The following is a 24,828-nucleotide window of genomic DNA, read 5'->3' as shown; positions in this document are numbered from 1 at the left end:
GACTGCTTCCCACAGCAGCCAAAGAACCGGCCACAAGGATGGAGGAGTGAAACCCTCCAGGCACAGCAAAAGACGACAGTGCAGAAAGCTGAAGCACAAAAGGAAAAACAGATGCAAGCTGCACAACAGATGAGGAGCACATGTAGACGCTCAGAGGCAAAATTAAGAGACTGGTGGATGTCAGCCATGCAAGAGGACTGCACCCATGGAAGAACAGTTTGAGTTCTTTGCCACCCAGCAAATACATGAAACCTATGAGAAAACTGCAACCTATCTTCTTTGACCATTTTAAAGAGGACGACAGGCTTCTGTCACTCTAAATTACTCCAGAGATGAACAAAGATCTATGCATCTAAGGCCAGAACATCCAAAATATGGGCACTACTCAACCTACAGCTACCCAAGAAAAGGGTTAGCAGGAAGCATCTTCCAACCCATTCCCTGCCCCATGACTTGAGGTACCTTCATTTTGTAACTGAAACATAGGCTGCCCCCTCATGTGATACCTGATCATGTCACCAAGACAACGTTATGTTAATAAATGTAATACTGATGTCTTACTGCCATCACTGCAACTGAAAACACAGAATTCCTGATGTAGATGCCTACGGTAGGGTCATAGGGAGAAGGCTTTGAAATGAATCACTCTGATACCTCCGTGAAATAAAACCTACTAACTCTCTGACAAAAAGCTGGGCGTTTAAAGGCTCTACAGATTTGCCATTGAGCCCTGTGAAATCACAAGAGGCTTCTGTACAATGGCATTTCCTTTTTGTTTATTACTATTAAGAACTTCTAGTCAGTTAAAAGAAGGCTGCAAATTTAAAATTTTTACCTTTCTGTGCACATGTATCAAAACCAGTCCTTATATCACTATATACTATTTCTTCCTCAGCGAGGGTCTGCCTCCTTCTTCATAAAGCACAAGTAATTGCAACTCACACCCCAATAAGCAACATTGCAAGTAGAGTGTGTGTAGGTCCCTGGCTCATTTAGAGAGGAAACAGGAAGACCGATGGAAAATGATGCCTACAGGGAAAAGATTCTCTCGATAAGGCCAACTGGAAAAAATACTGGTATGAGCCAGATCACATCGGGTTTGATGGCACACAAGAAAAGCAATCAACTGTAGGTTACATTCTGTGCAAAACACTTTGTATTGTTATGGCACTTGACTTGTGTTTAAGAAAAAAAAAAACAAAACAAAACAACTCCAAAAGCATCCCAAACCTTCGAATATTTGAGAAACTGGGGCCAAAACGAATGTTCACATCTTACAGACCAACACCACAATTTGCGAAAGCAAACTCAGACACGTTTGTGAAGCATTCAAGCAATACGCAATGTATCACAGCACTGTCCATAAGGACACAGAGATTGTATTTCTTGGAAGATAAAGATGTTTGCAGGAACTTCTATAATATGTGACTACACAAGAAATGAAGATTAAAAAAAAAACTGAACAGATTGTTTCTGTAAGCACAGTCCATCCTGAATAAGGCCAGATCCTGAGGGATACAATGACATACTCATGTAAATTCAGAGACTATTACACATACAAACAGAAGACAAGTTAAAGCTGCAAGAGCAACTTTGACCTTATAGTTTCCTTTTCGGGATACCAATTCCTCCATCTCTGCCCTAAGAGTGAAACCTCCATTCTCCTGCCTGGAATCTCTTGGTCCACCTCCACCTTCAGTAACATTTACAGTTATATTACATCACACGCATGCACACACATTGCATAATATTGCTACAGTGTATGCTGTATAAATTATGTAAATATACTCCACTTTGTTTCAAAGTAATTCATCTGGATTTACACTTCTCTTATACAGTACACACAGTACCACATTCAAGGCTACGCAGCAAGTGAATAATAGATAAAAAAGTCTCACATATCCCAAAGCAAGTAGGTCACTCAACTATTCATAGTTTGAAGCAGTTATTTAAGCATCCAACTATATAACAGAGTATTTTATTTATTAACAGTTGCTATAAAAACATCAACAACAACTCCTCAGCTCTTGTGTTCTTTCTGCATTATGAAGTTGCCAATCATGATTCCGTAATTAACTTCCATGTTACCATACAGCTCTGTAGTGTCTCCTATAAGCTTGATGCGGCAAGACTTTTTAAATAGCAACCACTCTGTAACAGGGGTTTACATTTTGCTTTGGACATCAAGAGTGATAACTCACTTCAGACATGATAGACAGACAGGAAGTGTCAGGGTAGGTTTATTTTAGCAATGAACCAGCCATGCTGCTTTCTTTCTCAGTCATGAAAGTTCAACGCACTGGTTGCAAAGTCTTTCCCACATAATCCATCTTTGGCACATTTTTCAGTTTTATGCATCCTCAAAAGGCATTCCAAGATATTTTTTTTTTTTTTTGATGGTCTGTACATTGTAACAATCACTTCTTTTTTACATGTAGATGTAGATCAGGAAGAAAAGTGGAAAATGAAGAGTATGCAGAATAGTTTTAATAAACAGTTTTACATACAGTACCTTACATATAGAACAGTGTGTTTGCAAATTTAAATAATTTTTGAATGTACAGTGGCTTGTACTCTTATCAAAAGGTAAATTCAAGTTTACTGTCTATCGGTTCTAAAATGCATTTATACAGATAACTAGAACTGATAAACAGATGTGAGGCATAAAATGTTCAAGTATCTTAATGTCATCAGTTAAATAGCCTCCTTTTAACAGTCATATTTTACAAATTTCAAAACCTGTACATACATTATTTTCAATTTTAGAAACTGCTTGTTAAAAGGTAACATTTCATGTTAACCACCAGTTCTTATAGTCTATCGTAATAAAACTAGACATGTATAGGTATAAATGTATATAGCATGTATATATGTACATGTGTATCTATACACATATACATACAAATACGTATGTAGCACTGGGTACAGTGGCAACTTATAAGCACAGGGAAAGTCCTGGGCTCAAAATCCAGCAAGACCTAACAGAGCAAATAGGTTGCCTTTGGTTTCATGACATTTCATTCACCGAAGCCAAAAGATTTTATAAAAACATCTTGGATAATGTATCTTGTGATATTTATTCTAGTGGTTTAGTATATTCACAGCCACAGACAGGTTTGCTGCTCTTGTCATTCCTCATCCCAGCTGAGGATGGTAAAGTTTCAGAGGGCCAACACCAGAACAGAGCTACCCAGGACAAAAACGGTACCTTGAATCCTGAATACTGCAATAGAACATTAAAAATATAAACTAGATAAAATTTTGGATGGATTGCTGGCACTGAGTAGGACTTTGGAAAAAAACCTTCATGTAAGTCATAATCAAACTCTCATCCCAGTGGTTTTAATATTATTTGGCACATCTGACCGCTATTTGCCACTTATGTTTTAAAGGAGCCTAAGGGTGCTGTAATAAGGATTTCTATTTAAAAAAATACTTTAAGAAGGAGACCATGATAAGTAATTTCTTTCAAAACCCAAAGCTAGTATGTTCATTTTCCTGAACATTCATGAGAGAAGGAAATAATCTAAAAACTTTCCTTGTAGAGAGGATACAGATCTCTCTGTGTCTATCTTTCACTAGCAAGATAAAAGGAATTCATTAAAAAAGAAGTTCCCGAGAATTTTTCAGTCAGCTGAATTCTGTGAATTCAGATTTTTTTTGCCAAAGGTCTCAAAATAGTAGCATTGTTCTTCACACAGTTTTTGTTTGTTCAACTTTCTTAAAGATGGGGATTTTGTTTATCATGTTAAAATCATATCAACATTTCTCAGTATGTAATATATTACATTTTGAAACTTGGACACTGAATACTCAGATTTTCAATATAACAGATTCCTTACTCTAGATTTCCTCTCCTCTCTCTAAAGCTCCAGGCTACTAATGTAATCAGCAAAGAACCAGATAAATGCTCAGCTTTTTGCTGTCTCCCTGTCAGTCTTGTGGCAAGTAAGAAAATTCATGTAAAGAACCTATTTTTATTTCTTTATTCTTCCTTTTGTCATACAGAGCAAAGAGTTGCTATTTGCTGTACTTTCCCCATGTCAATTAAGAGCTGTTTGATACGTCGCTTGAGCTGAGGCAATCTTGCCAGAGGATCTGGTGGTTCCAGTTCTCCAGTGAAATCAAGCCAGCTTTCTAAAACTACAGAAAGAAAAGGAAGAAGTTGATTAGAATCTGTCTTCGAGAAGCAGTTTTCATAAAAACTCAACTTTTCTTTCTTACACTCTTTTATAAGAAGGGAAAATATACTGAGGCTGTGATTTTTATTGAACAGAAGAAAAGTTTATTAGGGAAACACCAACTAATTCTGCATTTCACTCAATCCAAACATATCTTCTGATTTGATTGTTACTATAAAAAAGGAACCTGGGAGCAAATTATACCCTTGGTTAAAAATTTATCATCTACGCACATAAAAGAAACTTCAGTTCATGGCCTTCTAGCTATGACACTTCTGCAACAGAAAGCACAATCCTTAAATGCAAGGCTTGCTTCCATCACTAACAGGCTTCTGTTTACAAGGTCCGGATTCCAGAATGTTTTTCCAATCTCTTTCAAGGAATTTCTATGCTTGTAGAGACAGAGAAGGGAAAAGGCCAACACTGGTAGCCTAGAAATACTGCCTGGTACAAGCAGGAATATTGAAAGTAAAACTGTAAGTAGGAATAAGACAACTTTATTTGTCAGAAGATCATTAAGGACTCCAATAACTAGAAGCTCCCCTCATTCTTTGTTTCTATGACTGGCGAGTAAACTTATGTGCTGTAAGAGTTACTCCTACGCTACAATTCCATTCAAGTTTTCTCATGAAGCCTGTTTTGTCTTCCTGAAACTAGTTACTTACTAATATATAGCAAACCAAACCTGAAGGCAGAATGAATGCAACTTTTTTTTCCTAAATATGGTCAAATACTTGAACAATCAGGCCAAAACCACTCCAGGTATAGAAAAATACATCAACTTTATGAACCACATCTGGACAAAGATGAGACAAGTTATCTAAGCTTTCCGAAGTCTGCCTAATATCACAAACTTGAACTACAGTTTCAGTGGTCCTCTGTGCTTAAGCTACTTTATTGGGCATTCAAAATTTGTGGAAGGGGGTGGGGGGATAAAGGATACAAAATCTGGTTATAATATTGGGTACCCAAATTTGAATACAATACGTAAAAAATCCATCCTCAGTGCCTCAGACCACCTTCAACACAGTGGCTATGACAGATGCTGTCACAGGTCTATTAACAAGTAAGTATGTGGCAATGCAGTTACCGTCAACTTCTTTTTCAATCAGGTCCATTCTGCTGGTGACTTCATTCTGTACATTCTCTATATGAGTGAGGAGATTTAGCTGCCATTGAAGATGTGTGTCCACTTGTTCTTCTGAGCCTTTTCTTTCATTACAAACAAACACAGTGTTTCCTTCAGCAGAATTCTTCATAGGAGCAACAGAAAGAAAAAAAATTGCCATTTAAGAGGGGTTTTTTGTGGGTTTTTTTTTTTTTAATTTCTGGTGTTGGTTTCAACACTCGAGTCACATGATAAACTATGCTGGTTTAGAATTGTACTTCACTCTACTTGACAAAAAGCACACTCAAAAAAGCCATGTACCATGAGACATTGATAGATCAAACCAAACAAAATGCAAATTCCATAGAAATGAGCATGTATAGCACTGGGGGAGTGAGGCAAGAGGTAAAGTTTACCAGCTCAAGCACTTCATTTAATGCAGACAGACTGCATTACTGTGTCCTTTTTACACAAACCGTGACTTAAATCACGAAGTGCTAACTGCATTGGTCTACTCTCAAAAATGTGCAAAACCCTAAGGTTTATTTCAACTTTAGCCAGAGAATGAAGGAAAATTCCCTAAAATGCAGTAATATCCAAGATGTCAAAAGTCACTATTTTGCACAAATAAACTGGCTGTTCTATTTGCCAATTAAGACAAAAGACTTCTCTTCCTACCATTGCTATGGTCCCATGTAACTTGCAAGCACAAGTCTGGGGGTAGAATTGAACACATTTGGGGATAGTTATGAGGGCAGAGTTATGGACACACAGTATCTGAGGAAGAATGACTTCTTTGAAATAATGAGTATTTTCATAGCAAGTCAGAGATAATACCCAAGTTCCTTATCTTTCTGTATTTGACATTTCAGCTAATGGAAATAATTAAAGGAAGCATACCAGATTTGATGAGTTAGAATGTTCAGCATCTCCAATAATTAGCATGATTCACAGTTTCTATTTTATACCCGCTATGACTTCATAGCTGATTAAGTTCTTTCACTGTTGATGATTCTGGTTTAGGGACTAAAATAGTGGATACATGTGCTCACACAGTGTCAGTTCATGGCAAATGCCAGAGCAAGGAATGAATTTTATCATATCAATACACTTCTCTTATAAAGTGCTCATCTTATTTTTTCCCATATCGCATAATAACAGACTTAACACCATTTTTTTCTTCCAGCATTTCTTTCTCCAGTCAAGAATGGGACAAATGAGAAGAGAGGGGAAGAAAACTGGGACTGATGGATTTCAAGCTACTTCTTAAGCAAAAAGAATAACTGTTTATTTTTAAGACTTCAAATAAATTAAAAAAAAACCCCAAACCAAATCAAACTTGGACCAACCTGCTGGCAGCTTTATGAGCGAGTCCTGGAGGACAAGCATTGTTAATACTCACAATATTCATTAAAGGAGTTAAATTTATTTACCAAAAATAGATTTTTCAAAGTCAGAAAAGCCTCTAAACTCTCAAACCATTCAGATAAAACATTTTATCTCTCAAGACATTAGGTTTGTCTCCACAGTGTTTTCACTATTCAAACTATTAATCTTTATAAAGGATATTTTCAACATAAATATGAAACGCCCTATTTCACACAATTTTCAGACCCTCTCTAAAACCACGAGAGAAGAACAACATTTTTTCCCTCCCTGTATAAGGACCCAAGTCCATAATTCTAGAACCAAGATCACGTTAGGTGAATCTTTAAGATGCCCACTGCAGTAAGAGAAAGTCTTAAAGCTAAATAACTTAACATCAAAATAACATCATAAGAGATTTTATTTTTCCCCCCTTTTAATGACCTCTGTGTTTATTCAAATGGCTAGTAAATGTTCCTTGAAAAAAAAAAAAATAATGCTTAAGATCAAACAGGTCCTCCTCTAAGCTAAGAGATCAGTGTAGGCAATCGGGGAGCGGCGGCCAGAGTAGTGGGAAGCAGAGTACAGGAGCCAGCTCATGAAGAAATAAACGGGAGGTTCAGGCTCGTGCTTTCAGAAGCAAGAACAAGGAAACTAAATACAATTTTAAAGACGATGCACAGTCCAAAAAAGGTCTTGACAAGTCAGTCTGAACACTGTTTATAGGAGAAAAGATGATATGTAACAGAATTGTAGATTAGGATAAAACAAAACAGTACAGAAAACTAGAATATTTAAGGCTCAGCCTAAGGGAGACTGCAAAGCCCCAGCCAAAACTTTGACAAGGAGAGGTGAAGAAGGCATCTTCCAGAGAAGTCAGTTCATGTAAAAACGGCACTTCAATGTCAGCGTCACCACGGTTTTAAGGTAAGTACAAACAGGTTCATGGAGAAACTAAGAAGAGCTTTTCAATGTGTACTAAGTCTAGGCAGAAAGCCTTATTTCAGATATCAAGGCTGACTACTGACAGCAAGGTGAACTAAGGTGTCCCAAAGGAAAAAGTACTCTGACACTGCCCCAGACAGATCTGTTCCTAGTTTAAAACAGAGAACACCTAGCTTTTTACATATATGCCGAAGTCTCTGAAGGAAACATTAGCTTTGTTTCACTGCTCACATACATTTTCTTTTAATTCTAAATGTATTTACACTATTTACAATGACAAGTTAAGCTAGTGTTGGAAGGAAAGTGTATTTCACATTGCTGTATGCCTCCTTACTATACAAACTGAATATAATCATGTGATTTAGCAAACAAACAGTTATTTCTAACTAGAATGAGCCAAAAATTTCCGTTCGCGCTATATAGCTTACACGCCACATTTAAAACTAAAATCAAAAGGAAAAAAAGACATATCTTACTCATTTCTTCCACACGACAAAGTGTACTTCAAAAGGGTGATGAGTTGGGCAACTTATTCTCACACAGTTGGTATTGTAGAAAACAGAAAATTGTTTCACTTGTTTTTTTTGCTCAAAGAGAACTCTTCACTAAAACAAGACTAACAACTTTCAGACCTTTTCCACAAAGTAATGGATTCAAACCATTAACGCAAAAATGAGAAAGAGATGTTTAAATAGCCAAATATAATCCTGCCTAAAAACTTGTGAAACGTTCAATTAGAAGAAATATGCAATATAAAAGACTCAAAAGAAGTTGCACGTGAGGTGAAATTACTTGGTCAGTAAATAATTACTTGTGGACAGAATTCTAGATAGCATTGCTATTAAAATAAGATGGTACAATAATAAACACTGTTACAAATCTCAGTTTAAAAAACAACAACAAAAAAACCCACCCCACATATAGAAAACAGAATTGAGAGGAAAAAAGGAAACTTGTCCTGTTTTTCTCACCTTGCAAAAAGCATCTAAGTCCTGTTTCAAGACCCTGCATTTTAAGCATAGAATTGTTTTTTGTCCCAAAACATTGGGTTAAGCATAAACAGTTTTAACACAGGCAATATTTTAACCGTACTTTGCATTTCATTCACCAGCTGAAATGGGTATACTTAACCTGAAAGTATTTCAGTGATCCAACTTTGCTTCTAGTGATTTCTGCTAAGTTGATAGAATACGACGACTTATACCAATGAACATTTCTAAATGCTTGTATGCAGTGAGTTTTATCAGATTGAACATATTTTTTCCAACTAAGAAACTTCCCAGATGAAGAATAATACTTACGTGCTCATTCATGCCATCATCTTTAAAAGAATATTGTAAACAGTTTTTATTCTCAGTGTGAAATTCCTGGTCTTCCTCAAAACTACTTGTATCTTCATCATCTGAGCTCATAAGGTCAGTGACTGCTTTGCAGTCTTGACCAAAACTCTGTGGTTTTTGGTAACTGTGCTCACTTGTGATGTATGTTTCTTCCATCTTCTGGGGTATACTAGGCAGGTCTTTATGGTTTTGACTGTGACACGTCCTTTCAGTTGGATTAACTGCATCCGGCAAAGTCACTAGTTTTTTCTCTACCCCAACAGTTATTTGTTCTTGTTCTTTCCGCATCCCTGAATAAGCCCAGAGATGAAGGTCTGGGTGATGCTTATTTCTGCAACAAAGGGGAGGAAAAGCAACTTACAGAGAATACCACTTACAGCACTGAATTATTAAGCATCCACTTCTGCTACATCACAGCTATTGACTGGCAACATTATCAAACATGCAATTATTCCTCGGTCACTTATCAATTTAGTAAAAAATCCAGAACGTTCCTTTAACACAAAACTGACTATTTAAAAAAAAAATCATTAATAATCCCAATATACCAGATCCACTCAGGTGCTGAACACCTAACTCCCACTGAAGCTGAGAATACTCTACATCTTGCACTTGAATTATTTAAACTATTATACAAGAAAGTGGTTTAACGTGAGAGAATAGTGCATATGGAACAACGGCAGTCTGTGCTACCTAAATAGACAAAGCTGGAGAATAAACCCTGGACTGATACTTACTTTAATATCCCAATCTTCAACTGCAGTCCATGCAGTATTTCCGTTACACCATATACATCTGCCAGTAGATGATGTGTTGACACAATCTTTTTGGCATTAAGATGGGAGTAGTTTTCTTTCAAAAATGATAATCCACACATGTGTCCATTGTTTAGCCAGTCTTTATCATAAAGGTATTTGGCACTCCACCTCTGACCTGGGGTAAGCAATAAACAAATTGAGGGCCATCTAAAGCCGCAGCACAACTGTATTTAAAACTAGAGTGTTATAATTATATGCTGTACTCTTCTAAATGTCTCCTAACAACCATGAAGAATGATTCAAGATCTTGCTATTAATACTATAAAATCCAGTTTTCATGGATTAAGAGGAAACTCTTAACACTTAAACAAAAATAAACCAGAAATCTCAAGACCTCTCTAAATGGCATTTGAAATGAAAATCCAATCATCTTTGTGATGAAAACACAGGATATTAAGAACTGTGTTATTATCAATATAACGGCAAAAAAAAAAAGTTTAAATCAGCATTTTATTTATCTAACTACTGCAGTTTTATTAAAAAAGAATACCTAAGTTACTAAGAGAAACATTAGAAAGTGGACTTTTTATGGACATACCCAAAACACCTAGTTTGTTTCCAAAAGACAAATATTTTGCTTCAATACCAGAAGTCAGTATCTACTTAGAAATCAGGAGAAGGCCTCATGAAAAGCAGACATTTCAAAGTTATCTGACAGCAGATTTCTTATACTCTTCTTTTGAGGTGCCTTTTACTAGACACTACTAGACAGGATACTGCTGTAAGTGGGTCTCCCATGCTATGGTAACATCTACTACCTTAACTCAACAACCATGAATGAGTATTTAGCTAATGCTTCTACAGCAACTCAATAACTATTTAAAAGACAGAAAACCCATAAAACAAACAACAAAAAAAAACCCCAAAAGAAAACTAGAAGTGTATAAAGCTAATTATTCCAATATTATTGTTTACAATGAGGAACCCAGACATACAGGTTGACTAAGACCGCAATATCTTACACTCAATTTCATATCAGACTATCATCATATACAGAACAAAGAACAGGTTGATGGAAGCCCTTCATACCTTTCAGGAGAATACCCTGTCTATCTCCTTTCTGCCCATTATCCCAATACACTTTAAAATACTGACATTGTGAATGACCTTTTTCTCCTGACACAGAAAGAAAAGAAGTAATGGTTAGGAAGGGAGAGAAGATAAAAATTAGGGACACAGTCTCTGCATAGCAGGGGATAAGGAAGTACCTAGTACAGTGCAGGGAAAGACACAAGACAAATTAGCTGGTTTTAATAAGAAAAAGCCTGACCGCTCAAAATGTATACCACACAGAACTATCAAACAAGACTCTATAACATCAATTTAGATTGAGACTGGAGCAAATGGAAAAAGTCACACCTGCCCAGCTCCGTTTTCCTAAATTTTCTTCTCAAAAATAACTAATAAAACCCGTGGTGTTTTATACCTCTGCACACAGTTTTCAGATTTTATTTGTTAAATTCAGAATGAAAGTAAATTTGGGCGTGTAATCTCACTTCCCTTTTGAAGCAGCTGGGCTATTGGATATTTCACCAGAAGACATGTATATGAGTTTGTATAAATTGTCAGGAAAAATACTAAAAACTTTCTTCTAAATCGTATAGTTTTTCTCCAAATAACTGCTAAGAAAAATGGGTTTATGGACAGAATCATTTTTAAAAATCAACATTTTCCTGGTCAAATTAATTCAGTTTAAAACTAAACACACTTTTCTTAATTCTTACCATTTCAAACTTATCCTAACAATCTTAAGTTCAAGATCTGCTGTTTGCGCACTATGGTTTACCATTGGAAGTGCTAGATTTTTTCATATTTTATATATCCAGTTCCACACTTTTATTTACACAATTCTGGACAAGCACAAATATTCTAAAATTGCAATTGATATGAAACGACATCCACAGCATATCTGAGTGCACTGTGGTAACGAGTCCTTTTTCTCTAAAAAATATTTAAATGAAGAGATGTGATGCCAAACATAGGCATAACAGATCGCTGAACAAGAATGGTTTGTTTAGAAAGACTTTTCAAACAACGACATGAAAAAGTGCTAAGGTTTTGGGGGAACTAAGTTTCAACAACTAAAGCGACGGTAATTAAGATCACGAATAAGAGTTAGCATAGCTGAACAAGATGTTACTAACAGGAAATTATCTGCTCAGAGCCAAACTTAGAAGCACTTGCCCCATAATATAACAGATAACACAAAACAGAAAAAGCTTTGACAGTTTAAGCAACGCATAACATCTCTGCTTAAAAATCCTAAGCAGACAGCTGCAGATAAAGGTGCTTTATCCGTACCTGGTGGATCTCTGCAGATGTAACAGATGTACTGCTCTGGAATGCTGTCCTCTAACAGTCCCATGCATACACTGTGCTGCCAACACAAGCACTCTTCACACTGACATTAGAAAAAAAAACAAAAGCAAAAACTAAAACTGAGATAAGTAAATTCAAAAATCAGAAGCTATTTCTTGTATCGTCAAAATGCAGAGAACAGCAGTTTAACTTAAATATCTGGTTTGAGTAAGATTATTTTAGTTGGGCAATTTGTGTTTGGGTAGGCGGAGACATCAAGCTAAAAAATAGCTCTAATTCTGAAAGTTACCTCAACCACAAATTCCAGACTGGAAAAAAGAAATTGAAGATGTAACATTTAATAATATTTTATTACAACATTCAGTATTTTAGCACCTAAATATTTAGTAGTGAAACATAAGACAGGAGTATAATATTACAGTAAAGTAGAAAGATAATGTAATACATTACAGCATAACAGTGAAAAGTAGAAAACTCTTCAGTTTAATTATTTATATTTACAAAGCATCTCTCCAGTGCGCTAGAAAGATGTGTTTTTAATATCGCACCAATGGAAAATCTAAAAGAAAAAGAAAATGAAGAGAAAATGAAAGAGGAGAAACAAGAGAATAGGAGAGCAAAACAGAAGTGGTACGACACGAGGGTCTAGAAACAGCAAACTGGTTGCTCTCAGTGAGACAAGGCATGAAGAAGAAAAATCAGGCTGTCATTGGACTTCAGAAACAGGCAGAAAACTACCACGTAAAAATACATTTCCTTTTCTCAACTCAGCATTTTCTATGTTCTAAATATCTGCTTGTTTATTACTGAAAATCTCTCCTCTTTGCTTTGACATGCTTTTGAGCATCATCAACCTATTCAAAACACTGAAGTCACCTTTCCTCTTGTCATACTGCTCTAGCTAGTTTCCTCTCCTCACTCCAAAGATGTCTACACCAGTCCATTTTTCCACGGTATTACCATAGCTGAACTCCTGCTTAGCTGCTCCAACACTGCACAGCATTTCAGTAACGTGTTCCCAGGGACAGTCTTTGTGTCCTTCACTTTCAGGCCTTTCTGTCATTTCCAAAAGACTAAGTCCATTAACACAGGACAGTCATACTTGCTTTCTTCAAATCTTAACTAGAAAGGTTCCGTATTTTCAACAAAAAATGTACCACATTAATAGTTGAATACAAACCTGTTTTTTGAGTGGAGGGGAAAAAAACAAAACAAACCACAAGTAGTTCCTAGCGTTCTGAAAGTTATTGACAATTGAGTTCTTCCTCACTGTTGTTTGCCCCTGACCTAATCACTATATTATGAATTCCTTGAGACAAAGACTTTCTATTATTCATTACTAGATGGGAAATGCTCTCCTCATTGGAGTACAAATAAATTAGCAGCAGTAGCTGTAATCCATCAGCACCTGAATGCTATGCAGACACTGTATACTCTTCTTCCCTTTTGTCTACACCAAGTAAGATTTAAATTCTTAGTTTCTAAAGCCAGCTAGCAATTTCTAGTTTGAGAACTGCTATTCTAAAGATGAAGCACACATATCACACACAGCACAGTGACAGTATTAACATCTGTATAGCAGAGATCTTGGATACAGCTGAGGTACATTTACAATGACCACAGTGATTTCTACAATTGGTACTGCAAAGTACAAGGGCCAAACCAGAAGGGCTGGTATAATCCGGATGGTCTGTGGACAGAAGCAATGATTTGTGTGTGGGAAAGGATACTTCATTCCAAATTGATCAACTGGCTATAAAAAAAAAGGTTACCTTTCCTTACAAACCTGTTCTACATATGGATTTGTCAGAGAAACCCCATCCTAGAGTAGTTCTGCACACACGGAACAGAGTCACACCAAGTGCAGAACGTGGAAATATTTTGTTATTGTTCACTTCTATTTACAGCTCTCTACCTAACTTTGGTCTCCAACACATCAAAAAGAGCACCTTCACTAGCAAGAAATTCACATGGAAAAATACATCCACCCCCACAAATTTCTTCACCTGAATCATAAAGCCATTTTCTTCATCCAGCTCACAAATGCATCTAACAATTTCATTCAGAGCATCATCTTCATCCTGAGACTCTTCAAAGTTAGTGGAATCAAAATCCTGATTGTACTCATCACCACTAAGTAACAAACTCTCTGTAGAGGAATCATCCAAGAACTCCACATCTGAAAGGTCTAGTAAAAACAAATACAAGTGAAATTTTGTGTGCAGAGATGCAATGCTTTATGGAGAGGGTTTTTTGGCAGTTATTTTTGCATACAGCAAAAAATCACTCTCAAACACACTTCTGTTTTCTTGACGAATTCTACAAAATGCCTTTAATGTCATTTCCTCAGAAGCAGAGTAGCAACACTTAACCAAAGCAAGAATGCAGAACAGCTTGAGGAGTGTAAGCATTTTGGTTTAAATAGATGAAATAGAAATCAGTCACCATATTTATAGCTACAATCCCAAACATAAACCAAATTACTTACTTGAAAATTCTCTTTCTTAAAGAATTAAATCTACAAACTGAGAGATGCTGTTCAGCCAACTTACTTTCTCCACTAAGGTCAACAGACAAGATAGCTCTTGGATACTGGTATGATGTATTCTTCTCCGAGAACATGCTGCGCAAAGTCAGAGAGCTCCCCGAGGACCGTGTTAATGGAGAGGAGCACCTGTCCAAGAATTCAACAGAACTATCTTCATAATCTGAATAATCTGAAAAGTTAAAAAGAAAATAAGTCACTGTTACAAAAGTAAAGTTTATGACAAATGCAAAAAAAAAAAAGAATATTTAAATATACAGCAACATTATCTTCAGAAGTAAAGAATATCAACATTGAGGTATTAAGATGATGAAACTAAGTATGAAATGGCAAAAGATCTTCATAACATTTTATTGAAAAAATTACTAGTAAGAAACATAATGAAGTTTAATAGCTGAAACAAGTATTACCCATTTAACTCCCCCCATCTCTGAATGTACAGACGAGTAATTTTTCCTAGAGCATTATACAGTTGTCTTTTTCCACAATTCATCCTGTACCATCTGCTGTCCCTAGAGATGCTGCTGGTAGCTCTCTCTTTTTGCCTTAGGTCTGTTTGTAGCACTACCAACATTGCTACCTAGAAGTAACTGCAGATGGCCCTGTCAGGTTAAGCGATAAAAGCTTGTCTGCACCCCTGCAGAGGAGCACAGGGAGCCCAAAGAAAATCCTTCTGAGATGCTCCCAGGCCCATCCCAGGAGCCATCAGCTGTTGGTGGGCCCAGCAGCATCCCAGGAAGATATGCAAAAGCCCAGAGGAGCACGATGAGCAGGCAAAAAACAAACACACCCTGCCCAAGCCCCCCTCCGGGCTGTCCCAGCAGCACCATCACCCCCATTATCCAGGTGTGAACCCCATCATGATGTGTTACCCAGAGCAGCTCTCTGGATCACCTTTTGGACTAAGGTGGTCGCCTAATATCTAATCTCAATCTCCCCTCTTTCAGTTTAAAACCATTACCCCTTGTCCTATCACTACATTCCTTGACAGAGTCCATCCCCATCTCTCCTGTAGGCCCCCTTTAGGTTCTGGAAGGCTGTTTTAAGGTCTTCCCAGAGCCTTGTATTTTCTAGGCTAAACAATCTCTCAGCCTGTCTTCATAGGTGAGGTGCTCCAGTCTCCTGATCCTCTCTGTGGCCCTCCTCCGGACCCGCTTGAGCGGGTCCATGTCTGTCTTACGCTGGTCAAATGGTAATTAAGAGTAAGCTATCCATTTACTCCTCTTAAAACTTATTACTGTGAATATAAGTAATCTGATTTCTATGCATTCATCCTTCTGTAGGAAGCATTCCCACTACCACCTATATCTCGCAATGGGTTCCACAATATGCGCCTCTCGTACATACTTTCCATACACCCACTGTTCATGTTTACTTTCTCCTGTCAAAAACACACTATCTACCACATTTCCTAAGCATATTCACTGTAGGCGAGTCAACTCAATGAGCAGTTGAGTTGATTACTTCATGCTGTATTGTTATCAACATCACTGCAATGGAACAGTAAAAATAACAGAAATTACCTACCTTCTGTGTAATATGGGTTTTATATGAACAGTCAATCAAGCATATACTCAGAGCCCCAAAAAGCTTTAGTTGGGGTTTTTGTTTTAGAGCCTTGCACAAAACCTGTCTGGAGCACACAATGTGCCCACTCCTCTTCTTCCCCAAGATGCCTCAATTTGATTCCAAAGGAACGGAGCATGGCTCACACACTTTCATCTCTGCCCATGCCCTGACAGCCAAGCGAGCTACTCCTGGAGAAAGACTGCTTCTTCTGACAGATCATTTTTCTATGAGCTTTTTCCACGGTCAGACACTGAAGTCAGAATCTGCCAAAGCATTTTTCGTTTTTCCCCAAGTTAAAAAAGTATCCAGGGAGAATGCCTCTGGATTTCTAGAAACAGATTTTCACAAGATGAATTTGCAAAGAATAAAATGATGAAGCTTTTTCTCAGACTGCTTTCTGTATCCGAAATTAAGATTTCTATTTGTTTGGGCATTGCGAAGTATATAGTTTTCTCCTAATATTTACAAGCATTGGATACAGCTCCTATAAGTTGGGACCTAATCGTGGTACCTCTGCCAAGCTTCTAAGTTTCAAGACAAGTTGGCAGAAAGACCAGAGGAATAAAAAGAAGGAAAAAAAAAAAAACAACCCAAAACCACAACAAAGCACCTTACAACCTCAAGAAGATAAAACCAAAGAACAATACTGGGCAAAAGAACTCAGCTCTGATGTTAATTTACAAGAGGTACTCTACTTGAATCAATTGGGATGAATAGGGTTTGCAGGACCCATTGCATGTCGCGGCTGTATGGAACCAGAGAACACAGTGCACCCCAGACAGTGCGAAGTCTGAGACTCGCTGATCTCCAGCACAGCACTTTGCGAAACACCAAAGTATCACACGCTCAGATGAGAACCATCAGTCTGACCAACTCCTCCCAAACCTTCTGAATTGTGCATTGCATCAGCCTTTTCTGATGATTCATCTAAATTTCATAATTCAACACCACATGACAGATAACTTATCTATTTACCTCTGTCTTTGGAAATACATGAAACCAAAGGCTTAGCGAAATGTTACATCAACACCTCCCCATTACAAAATACACATTTGTAGTTTTGAAAGTATTTTAAATCCATTGCTCAACTTGTTACCTATTAAAACAGTACTACTCAAAAGATCTTTTTTTCAAATACTTCAATCATTATTTTGCTTATTTTTAACGCAAGTTCTCTTTCAAACACTTTTACACCAACAGTCAGTGTCGTCTACTCAAAGGACAGAAGAGCTATAAAACATTTTTCTCACTTTTATCAAACTGCATTGAGAGTGCTGCTGGGGATACTGCTGTACGCAAGGTGATGGCACATTACTTTAAGATCTTCCTAAAAACGGAACTCCTGCAGAGTATTAACTCACTTTGCCATGTTTTAATAATCACAGATGAAATAGCTTAGAGTCTTGGAGTTTTTGTTCCTTACTTTGGCTCTTGCATACCCAGCATTTACCAGTATCTTCTTGCAAATACTTAGATGCCTTCCCAGTGCAAGTAAAAAAAATCCCAATAATTTTTAGGTAAATGAACAGGTAGATATTTTAGGTAAATAAATAATTTTTAGGTAAAATAAGCAACTGAAGTTTATAGTTTAAAATTATATTACCCCAATATAAAGACGGTGAAAACATGAAACCTAGATTATTGCAGTTCACATTCAAGCACTGAAGCTCCTTGTAATGTATAGGGGTTTTCCACATGTTCTTGAGGAAAAATTTCTAGAAAATTCTTTGACAGAATTTCAGTTTTTACCATTTCATATTTTAAGAAATTTTAATCAAAGAAGTTTTAATCAAGTTATTATGATTGATATCTAGTAAAGTACACTCTCAAGGTACACACAAGTAAAGTCCTCCTCTTTAAATTGGAGAGGTATAGATTTGATGGGTGGATTATTTGACGGATGAGGAATTGGTTGGATGGTCACATCCAGAGGGTAGTGGTCAACAGCTCAATATCTGGATAGAGACTGACGATGAGTGGGGTCCCTCAGGAGTTCGTATTGGAACCACTACTGTTCAATATCTTCATCAATGACAGAGACAGCGTCATGGAGTGCACCCTCAGCAAGTTTCCAGATGTCACCAAGCCGAGTGGGGCAGTTGAAACACCTGAGGGATGGGATGCCATCCAGAGGGACCTGGACAGGCTTGAGGAGTGGGCTCATGTGAACATCATGAGGTTCAACAAGGACAAGTGCAGGGTCCTGCACCTGGGTCAGGGCAACGCCCAGTATCAATACAGGCTGGGGGATGAAGGGATTGAGAGCAGCCCTGCTGAGAAGGGCTTGGGGGTACTGGAGGATGAAAAGCTGGACACGAGCTGCCAATGTGCACTTGCAGCCCAGAAGGCCAACCGTATCCTGGGCTGCATCAAAAGAAGTGTGGCCAGCAGGTCAAGGGAGGTGATTCTGCCCCTCTACTCTTCTCTGGTGAGACCCCACCTGGAGTACTGAGTCCAGCTCAGGTCAGGCTTTGAGCCCTCAGTTCAGGATAGACACAAACCTGTTGGAGCGGGTCCAGAGGACGGACACAAAAATCGGAGGGCTGGAGCACCTCTCCTCTGAGGACAGGCTGAGAGAGTTGGGGTTGTTCAGCCTGGAGAAGAGAAGGCTCCGGGGAGACCTTACTGCTGCCTTTCAGTGCTTAAAGGGCACCCACAGGAAAGATGGGGACAAACTTTTTAGCAGGGCCTGTTGTGAAAGGACAAGGGGTAATGGTTTTGAACTAAAAGAGGGAAGATTTAGACTTGATAAAAGGAAGAATTGGGGTTTTTTGGTGGGTTTTTGTGGTTTTTTTGGTGTGTGGTTTTTTTTGGGTTTTTTGGTTTTTTGGGTTTTTTTTTTTTTTTTTTTTTTACACAATGAGGGTAGTAGATGCCCCATCTCTGGAAACATTCAAGGTCAGGATGGATGGGGCTCTGAGCAACCTGATCTAGTTGAAGATGTCCCTGCTCCTTGCAGGGGAGGTTGGACTAGGTGGCCTTTAAAAGTCCCTTCCAACCCAAACTATTCTATGATTCTATGAAAGTCAATCTGATAGGCATAGACAGGATAGTCTATGTTCTCATTTTTGAATATTTAAGATGTTCTCAAAAAAACCCACAACCCAACCACCCAGCAGTGAGATAAGAGTAAGTAGTATTATTTTAAGTCCTGAAACACTTTTTGAAGTGAGCAGGCATAATACACAAAAAATAAAGTTCAGTCTTTGGCAAGAAAAAAAGACAGTGAGTCTGTATTTGCCCATGTGTTATTTTTATTGCCATAATGCTGCAACTAAGACTGCACTGGATGCAAAAGAAGGTAAATCAAGAAACCTATAACGTGATTTTATAGGGGATTAAAAGAACCAAAGGATGTGGAAAAGGGAAAGACGACACAGTAAAACTCTACTGGTCAACAGGGCAGTTATCTTTTCATTACAAAAAAAAACAAAACAAAACCAAAAATTGTCCATTTTTTCCACAGAAATCATGCCAAGGAGAGTTACAGAAGGGATGGCACTAAAACTTTAAACCACACTGTTACAGGAGTACTTCTCGAACAAGAAAGAAAAAAAAAAAAGCACTAAGTGGTTTAGAAAAGGCTTTTTTGTTTTGTTAAAAAAGTGCAAGCTACCTAGAGTCTCATATCTAAAAAACAGATTGGTTTTTGCCCCCTTCTAGGGAATGGAAATAACAGAACAGAAAGAGATGGGTGATACAATCAAAGAACCAGAATAGGGAAGTGAGACAAAGACAAACGGAATCACCATTTGTCAAGACAACAGACAAGGTTGTTGCAACAGAGACACCAACCTCAGCTGTTACGGATTAATTGTTAAGGGGGGGGCTGAACTTTATACAGTAAATCACTGAAATTTAGCAACAGACTAGATACTAAAGTAATTTTAACATCAAGCAAACTGAGAAAGATGTGTATACAGAGCTTCAAATAAAGAATCTGAAGAGATGAGTGAACATATCTTTTGAAGGAAGGAAAAACATCTGTGAAATATCTGTCTATCACGTACGGACACACTATAAATAATAAAATGAGGTCATAGACTTAAGTGTCCTTTCAACATGTAAGGCCAAAATCTATTATTTCAAATTTCTAAAATTTGACGTTCATATTGTTTAGAAACAATTTTTAATATCTAATGCAAGAAATACCCTGAGTGTTTTGACTTATTTAAAAAAAGTTAAACTCACCGTGCTGCTTAGATTTCTTCTTTTTTTTCTTCTTCTTTTTCTGTTTTGATTTATGATCTTTCTCCTTTTTCTCTTTTTTCTCCTTTTCCTTTTCTTTCTTTTTACCTGAAATAAAAATTACATATTTTAAAACAGCAGTACCATTCCAAATTACTTCCTTCATTTGGCTTAACCTAAACATGACATTCAAAAATCAAGTATTCCAGTTGCCTAGGCAGATCAAAGTGATTCAGTTAATTTACTTGGTATATTGGGCATCTCTTTTACTAATTGCTACTAGCATGGTTCAAAGAAGTCTCTCTTAGCAAATAACATTTTACTATTTTAAATATTTCCAAATGAGATATCATAGTAGAAGGAGACATAGCAAAGCAGACAAAAAAGTGACATCATTTAAATAGCTTATAACACTGATTTCACTTACAGCTTATAACAAGAAGGTTTGGGCAAAAGAAAAAGCTTTCAAAAGTGCAAAATTTCAAACTCAAAAGGTAAGATCATCTTAAAAACATGTTAGGCCTACAGAAAGTCAATTGAAGGAAATTTCAGTGTCACAAAACTGCTGATGCTGTCAGCACTTTCTACTACACAGCAACATCCTCGCAGAAAACTGATTCTGACTAAAATTTACGATACATTTTTTTATACTGCAGTTCACTCCTAAGCACTGTGTACACATGATGACAAATACTTTGTCTCAAAAAAATTCTATTTAACCTGTGAATTTTCCCCAGACAAAATATATCCCACAACATCGTCACTCCATAATCATTATCTCACTGCTGATTGCTTAGAAAAATAATGAGGAAATTGACTTGTTACAGAAAATAAATCATTAAACTCAGTATTTAAGGACTGTTTCCTGCATGCAGATCAGAGTCTTATTATCTTCTTGAGGAATACAGAAACAGAACTTTTACCTCCTGGAAAACCAAGGCAGAAACACTTAATGAATTCTTGCGCATCTCTAATAGTTTTTTAATATTTTTTTTTCTTTAAACACAGGGTAAAACTAAAGCACTCTTAATTTATATTTTCTTTCAGTAATTGTCAAATATTTTGCAGTATAAAGTCAGTATAAAGAAAGGCAGTATCACTAACTCAATTGAAAAAAAAAAAAAAAAAAAAGCTTTTCTTTTTCAAGCACCTCATCGCTACTGGCTTGATCCTTTTGTTTTCTCTTATAAAATTGTTCTACTACTATAAACTTGTCATACATATAAAAGCTGTTTTTAAGACCTAAACAAACAAAAGTAGTGCAGCTGGGCCCAGGAAATATTTTACGTTTTTACATTTGCTCTTCAGAGACATCAGGTATTCCAGAATTTTTCCTTTTTTGTCCTAAAAATATTATTGCTCCATACGTACCGTATGTTGAAGAACTTTTCTCTTCCAGTTTTCCTTTCCGTTCCATTCTCAGTGCACCTGCAAATTGAAGAAGAATATACGACATAAGTGCAATGTCTGGCTGATGACCCACTTTCTCGTAAAACTCATTAGACCGTAAAAAGTCCTAATGGTACATAATAAGAAGAAACATATAAACAATGACATTATTTTTAACATCACTTTACGATTATTTTTATTGTCTAAGGCACTGGAAACAAAAAGTATTGTAGTTTACCAACTTCTGAATGCTTGTCCTTCTCAATCACGTTCTTTAATATTTTCTCCTTCAGACTCTCAAAACATTTCTCCTTTACGGGCACAGAGCACTGTATCTCTGTCCCTTCAGAGCTCACTGATGTGGAAGACCTCTTTTTTTTACTATTCCCTTTGGGTAACTTTAGACTATTGGTTAAAGGCATTTCCAGATGCAAGGCATGTACATGGGACGAGGGTGCTGAAAACAAGAAGACAGATTTACTAGGCATTCCGTAAGGATTGCAGCCAGGTCACTGGCTACGTCAGATCACTGAAATGTCAAGTATTGGTAATATCATCATCACACTTAACATATAATTACTGCGTATGAATGCCTAGGTCTTAGGTCTTACATACCAGACAATACATGCCACAGTAGGTTTCTTTGTCTGTTTTGGAATTTGCACTCACTTTTAAACTACTTGCACTGTTTAAAGTCTACTTTTGCTGCTGCTTTTAAGCCTTTTTGTTTCCTTTTTATTTCACTATAATAGAAACCTACATCGAGAGTAAGGATTAAAGGTGCTGACATTATCAATATTAAGTTAATGTTTCATTATGTAAACAGCAAAACTAAGCTCTGCTATAACATTTTTAGTGCTTTGTATAAACATTTGCACTTCTGCTTATTGCATTTCATTGATCTAAATAATATTTAAATCATTCACTCTCTTTCATTTGTATATTTAATCCACATTTGAATTACATGCAAAATACTGCAGTGCTTTGTCTGAATTCAGCATCATGTACTGGAAATTTTTATCTTGCACTATTCAGAAAAGTTTACTCAGTGAAATATTTAGGAAATATATATATCTTTCTCGTGCAAATTAGGAAAATAATACGGCAAAAAAAACCTCAAATTATAATTTTCATTGGTAATATTTAAAATTTATAATCAAATAGGACAACAGAATTTTCAAATAAACTAGAATAAGAGTTATTTATAAAGAACATTATTGGGGTCATTCAAAACTCTCTATTACCTTGTTCATCAATATTGTGAGAGTTTTAAGTTTCTTTTAAATTTAATTAGGAAAGCCTAATAGCCATCAGACCACCGAGGACATTTCAGGCCCATATAGACATACTGTACAAAAAACCGCAGCTCTGCAAAGCCATAAGGGTTCGGGTTTTTCAATGTCAGCTGTAAACACTTGGAGGCACCAATCACCTTCCCTGTCTCTCAAAACAGGGGCCCAACAAAAGTATCAGCACGTAAAGAACACGTGCTGGTTAAAGTGCTGAACCAAAAGAAGTCCTGAAAAATACCTGCCAGTGGTCAAGATATTAAACAAGACAAAATATGAAGCTGATCTGGAATGGGTTCTTTGAGCTCCTTCTTTTATTTTTTTTTCTTTAAATATTCAGTAATAAACCAACAAAAAGCATTTAAATGAGCAGTGTGAAGATAACTTAGTAAATTCATCAGTCATAAAAGGATTCTGGGGAGAAGGCAACAACGCCTCAGGGCTGAATCCGTAAGGTGGCCTTCCAGGCTTGGACAGACCAACCCCATTCTACTGCGATACAACATACGCATTACACGATCTTACTCCAGCTCCCAGGCAGCCCTCCCAGGATAACAACCAAAATGCCGCAAAATGAGAAAGCCGCAGGGGCAGCAAGAACAATAGCAAGTAGTACATCACCTACCACACCACACAGCACCTTTAAATGCCAGATGTTCCCAGCTGCATGCCACAACACATGACCATAGCATGCCACCTAGCCAGCATCCAGAAGCAGCTGCTCAGTTCTGCGTTCCAGCTTCTAACACAAGACACGAGCTGCACGACCCCGGCTGAGGCTATCTGAGCTTTTCCACTACTTCAAATCAACCAACTCACCTAAGACCAGAATCCCTTCAGGACTGGTCTACTATTCAGGCTCGTGCCTTTGTCTCTACTTCAAGCAGATTTAGCTTGCTGGGATACTTGGCATCAACACAAAACCCTACTCAAATTATTCCTTTCTTGGGTTTCCTAATTAACGTTTGTCTCTCTTGCAGGACTGAACTGCTTTGCCATCTGTGGAGCAACGAGTATATTTTAGCACCTCAGTAAAATAAAAAAGTGATACTTCTCCACATCATCATGCTATCAACGTCTTGTCTCGTTTCTAAAAAGAGCACAAAAGGATCACCCAAATGCACATAATTTGGTTTGGTCACTGCCATTTTGATGGAAAGATGTGAGAATACTCCATCCAAACAGTCTCAAGAGAAATTTAGTCTCAATTTTAGATTAATTCCTATTTAAACTTCATTATTCAGAAGAAGTCCTGACCTCAGACATTCAAACATGCTCTGCTATCGATAGCTACAAGCTTCACTATATCAATGATTTTCAATGCACGCACATCTGAAAGTAATCAGCTAGTAATTAAATAACTGTTTGAGGGAACATTTATGATGGGCAGAAACCTGCTACAGTCACAAATATCCATCTCAATGACAGAACTCTCCAAACTGTTTTTCAATAGTAAACTGAAAAGAGAAATTACTCTTATGCCTGCGTACACTGCAATGTAATTCTTGGCTTTTACTTTTATTAATCAGAATCATTCTAGATTGAGAATCCTAAATTCTAAATAAAAGTGTCAAGGCTTGCAATGTCTAATTTTCAACTATGCAATTACTATTCCTTTCAAATAACCACAAAATTAAACATAGTAGACAATCGCAATCTGAAGGGCAAGTAACAAATACCACAAAAAAATATTAGTTTATATAAAAAAAATTCCTTTATGGAAATATAACCTTTTTTTTTTAATTGCAATTTGATTTCTGTTGAGGAATTCC

At 37.0% G+C, this 24,828-nt stretch overlaps 1 protein-coding gene across 1 annotated transcript in view; it reads right to left on the bottom strand.

The window, feature by feature from the left end:
* Positions 1–3,769: 3,769 nt before the first annotated feature.
* PHF20L1 (PHD finger protein 20-like 1) overlaps positions 3,770–24,828 on the bottom strand; it is a 55,127-nt gene continuing 34,068 nt past the window's right edge. Inside the window, exons 11-19 of the mRNA XM_009881020.1 lie at positions 21,750–21,806; positions 20,382–20,486; positions 14,629–14,793; positions 14,083–14,264; positions 12,059–12,158; positions 9,677–9,872; positions 8,901–9,270; positions 5,272–5,434; positions 3,770–4,143 (exon numbers count right to left, since the gene is read on the bottom strand). Of these exons, the coding sequence (XP_009879322.1) occupies positions 4,001–4,143; positions 5,272–5,434; positions 8,901–9,270; positions 9,677–9,872; positions 12,059–12,158; positions 14,083–14,264; positions 14,629–14,793; positions 20,382–20,486; positions 21,750–21,806 (1,481 nt within the window). The 3' untranslated portion in view covers positions 3,770–4,000. The remainder of the gene's footprint in view (positions 4,144–5,271; positions 5,435–8,900; positions 9,271–9,676; positions 9,873–12,058; positions 12,159–14,082; positions 14,265–14,628; positions 14,794–20,381; positions 20,487–21,749; positions 21,807–24,828) is intronic.

This window comes from Charadrius vociferus, unplaced genomic scaffold (genome assembly GCF_000708025.1).
Source record: "Charadrius vociferus isolate BGI_N301 unplaced genomic scaffold, ASM70802v2 scaffold2, whole genome shotgun sequence".
In the NCBI taxonomy this organism is placed as follows: Eukaryota; Metazoa; Chordata; class Aves; order Charadriiformes; family Charadriidae; genus Charadrius; species Charadrius vociferus.
Note: the sequence above shows the minus strand (reverse complement) of the source record. Positions and strands in the feature narration are given on the sequence as shown.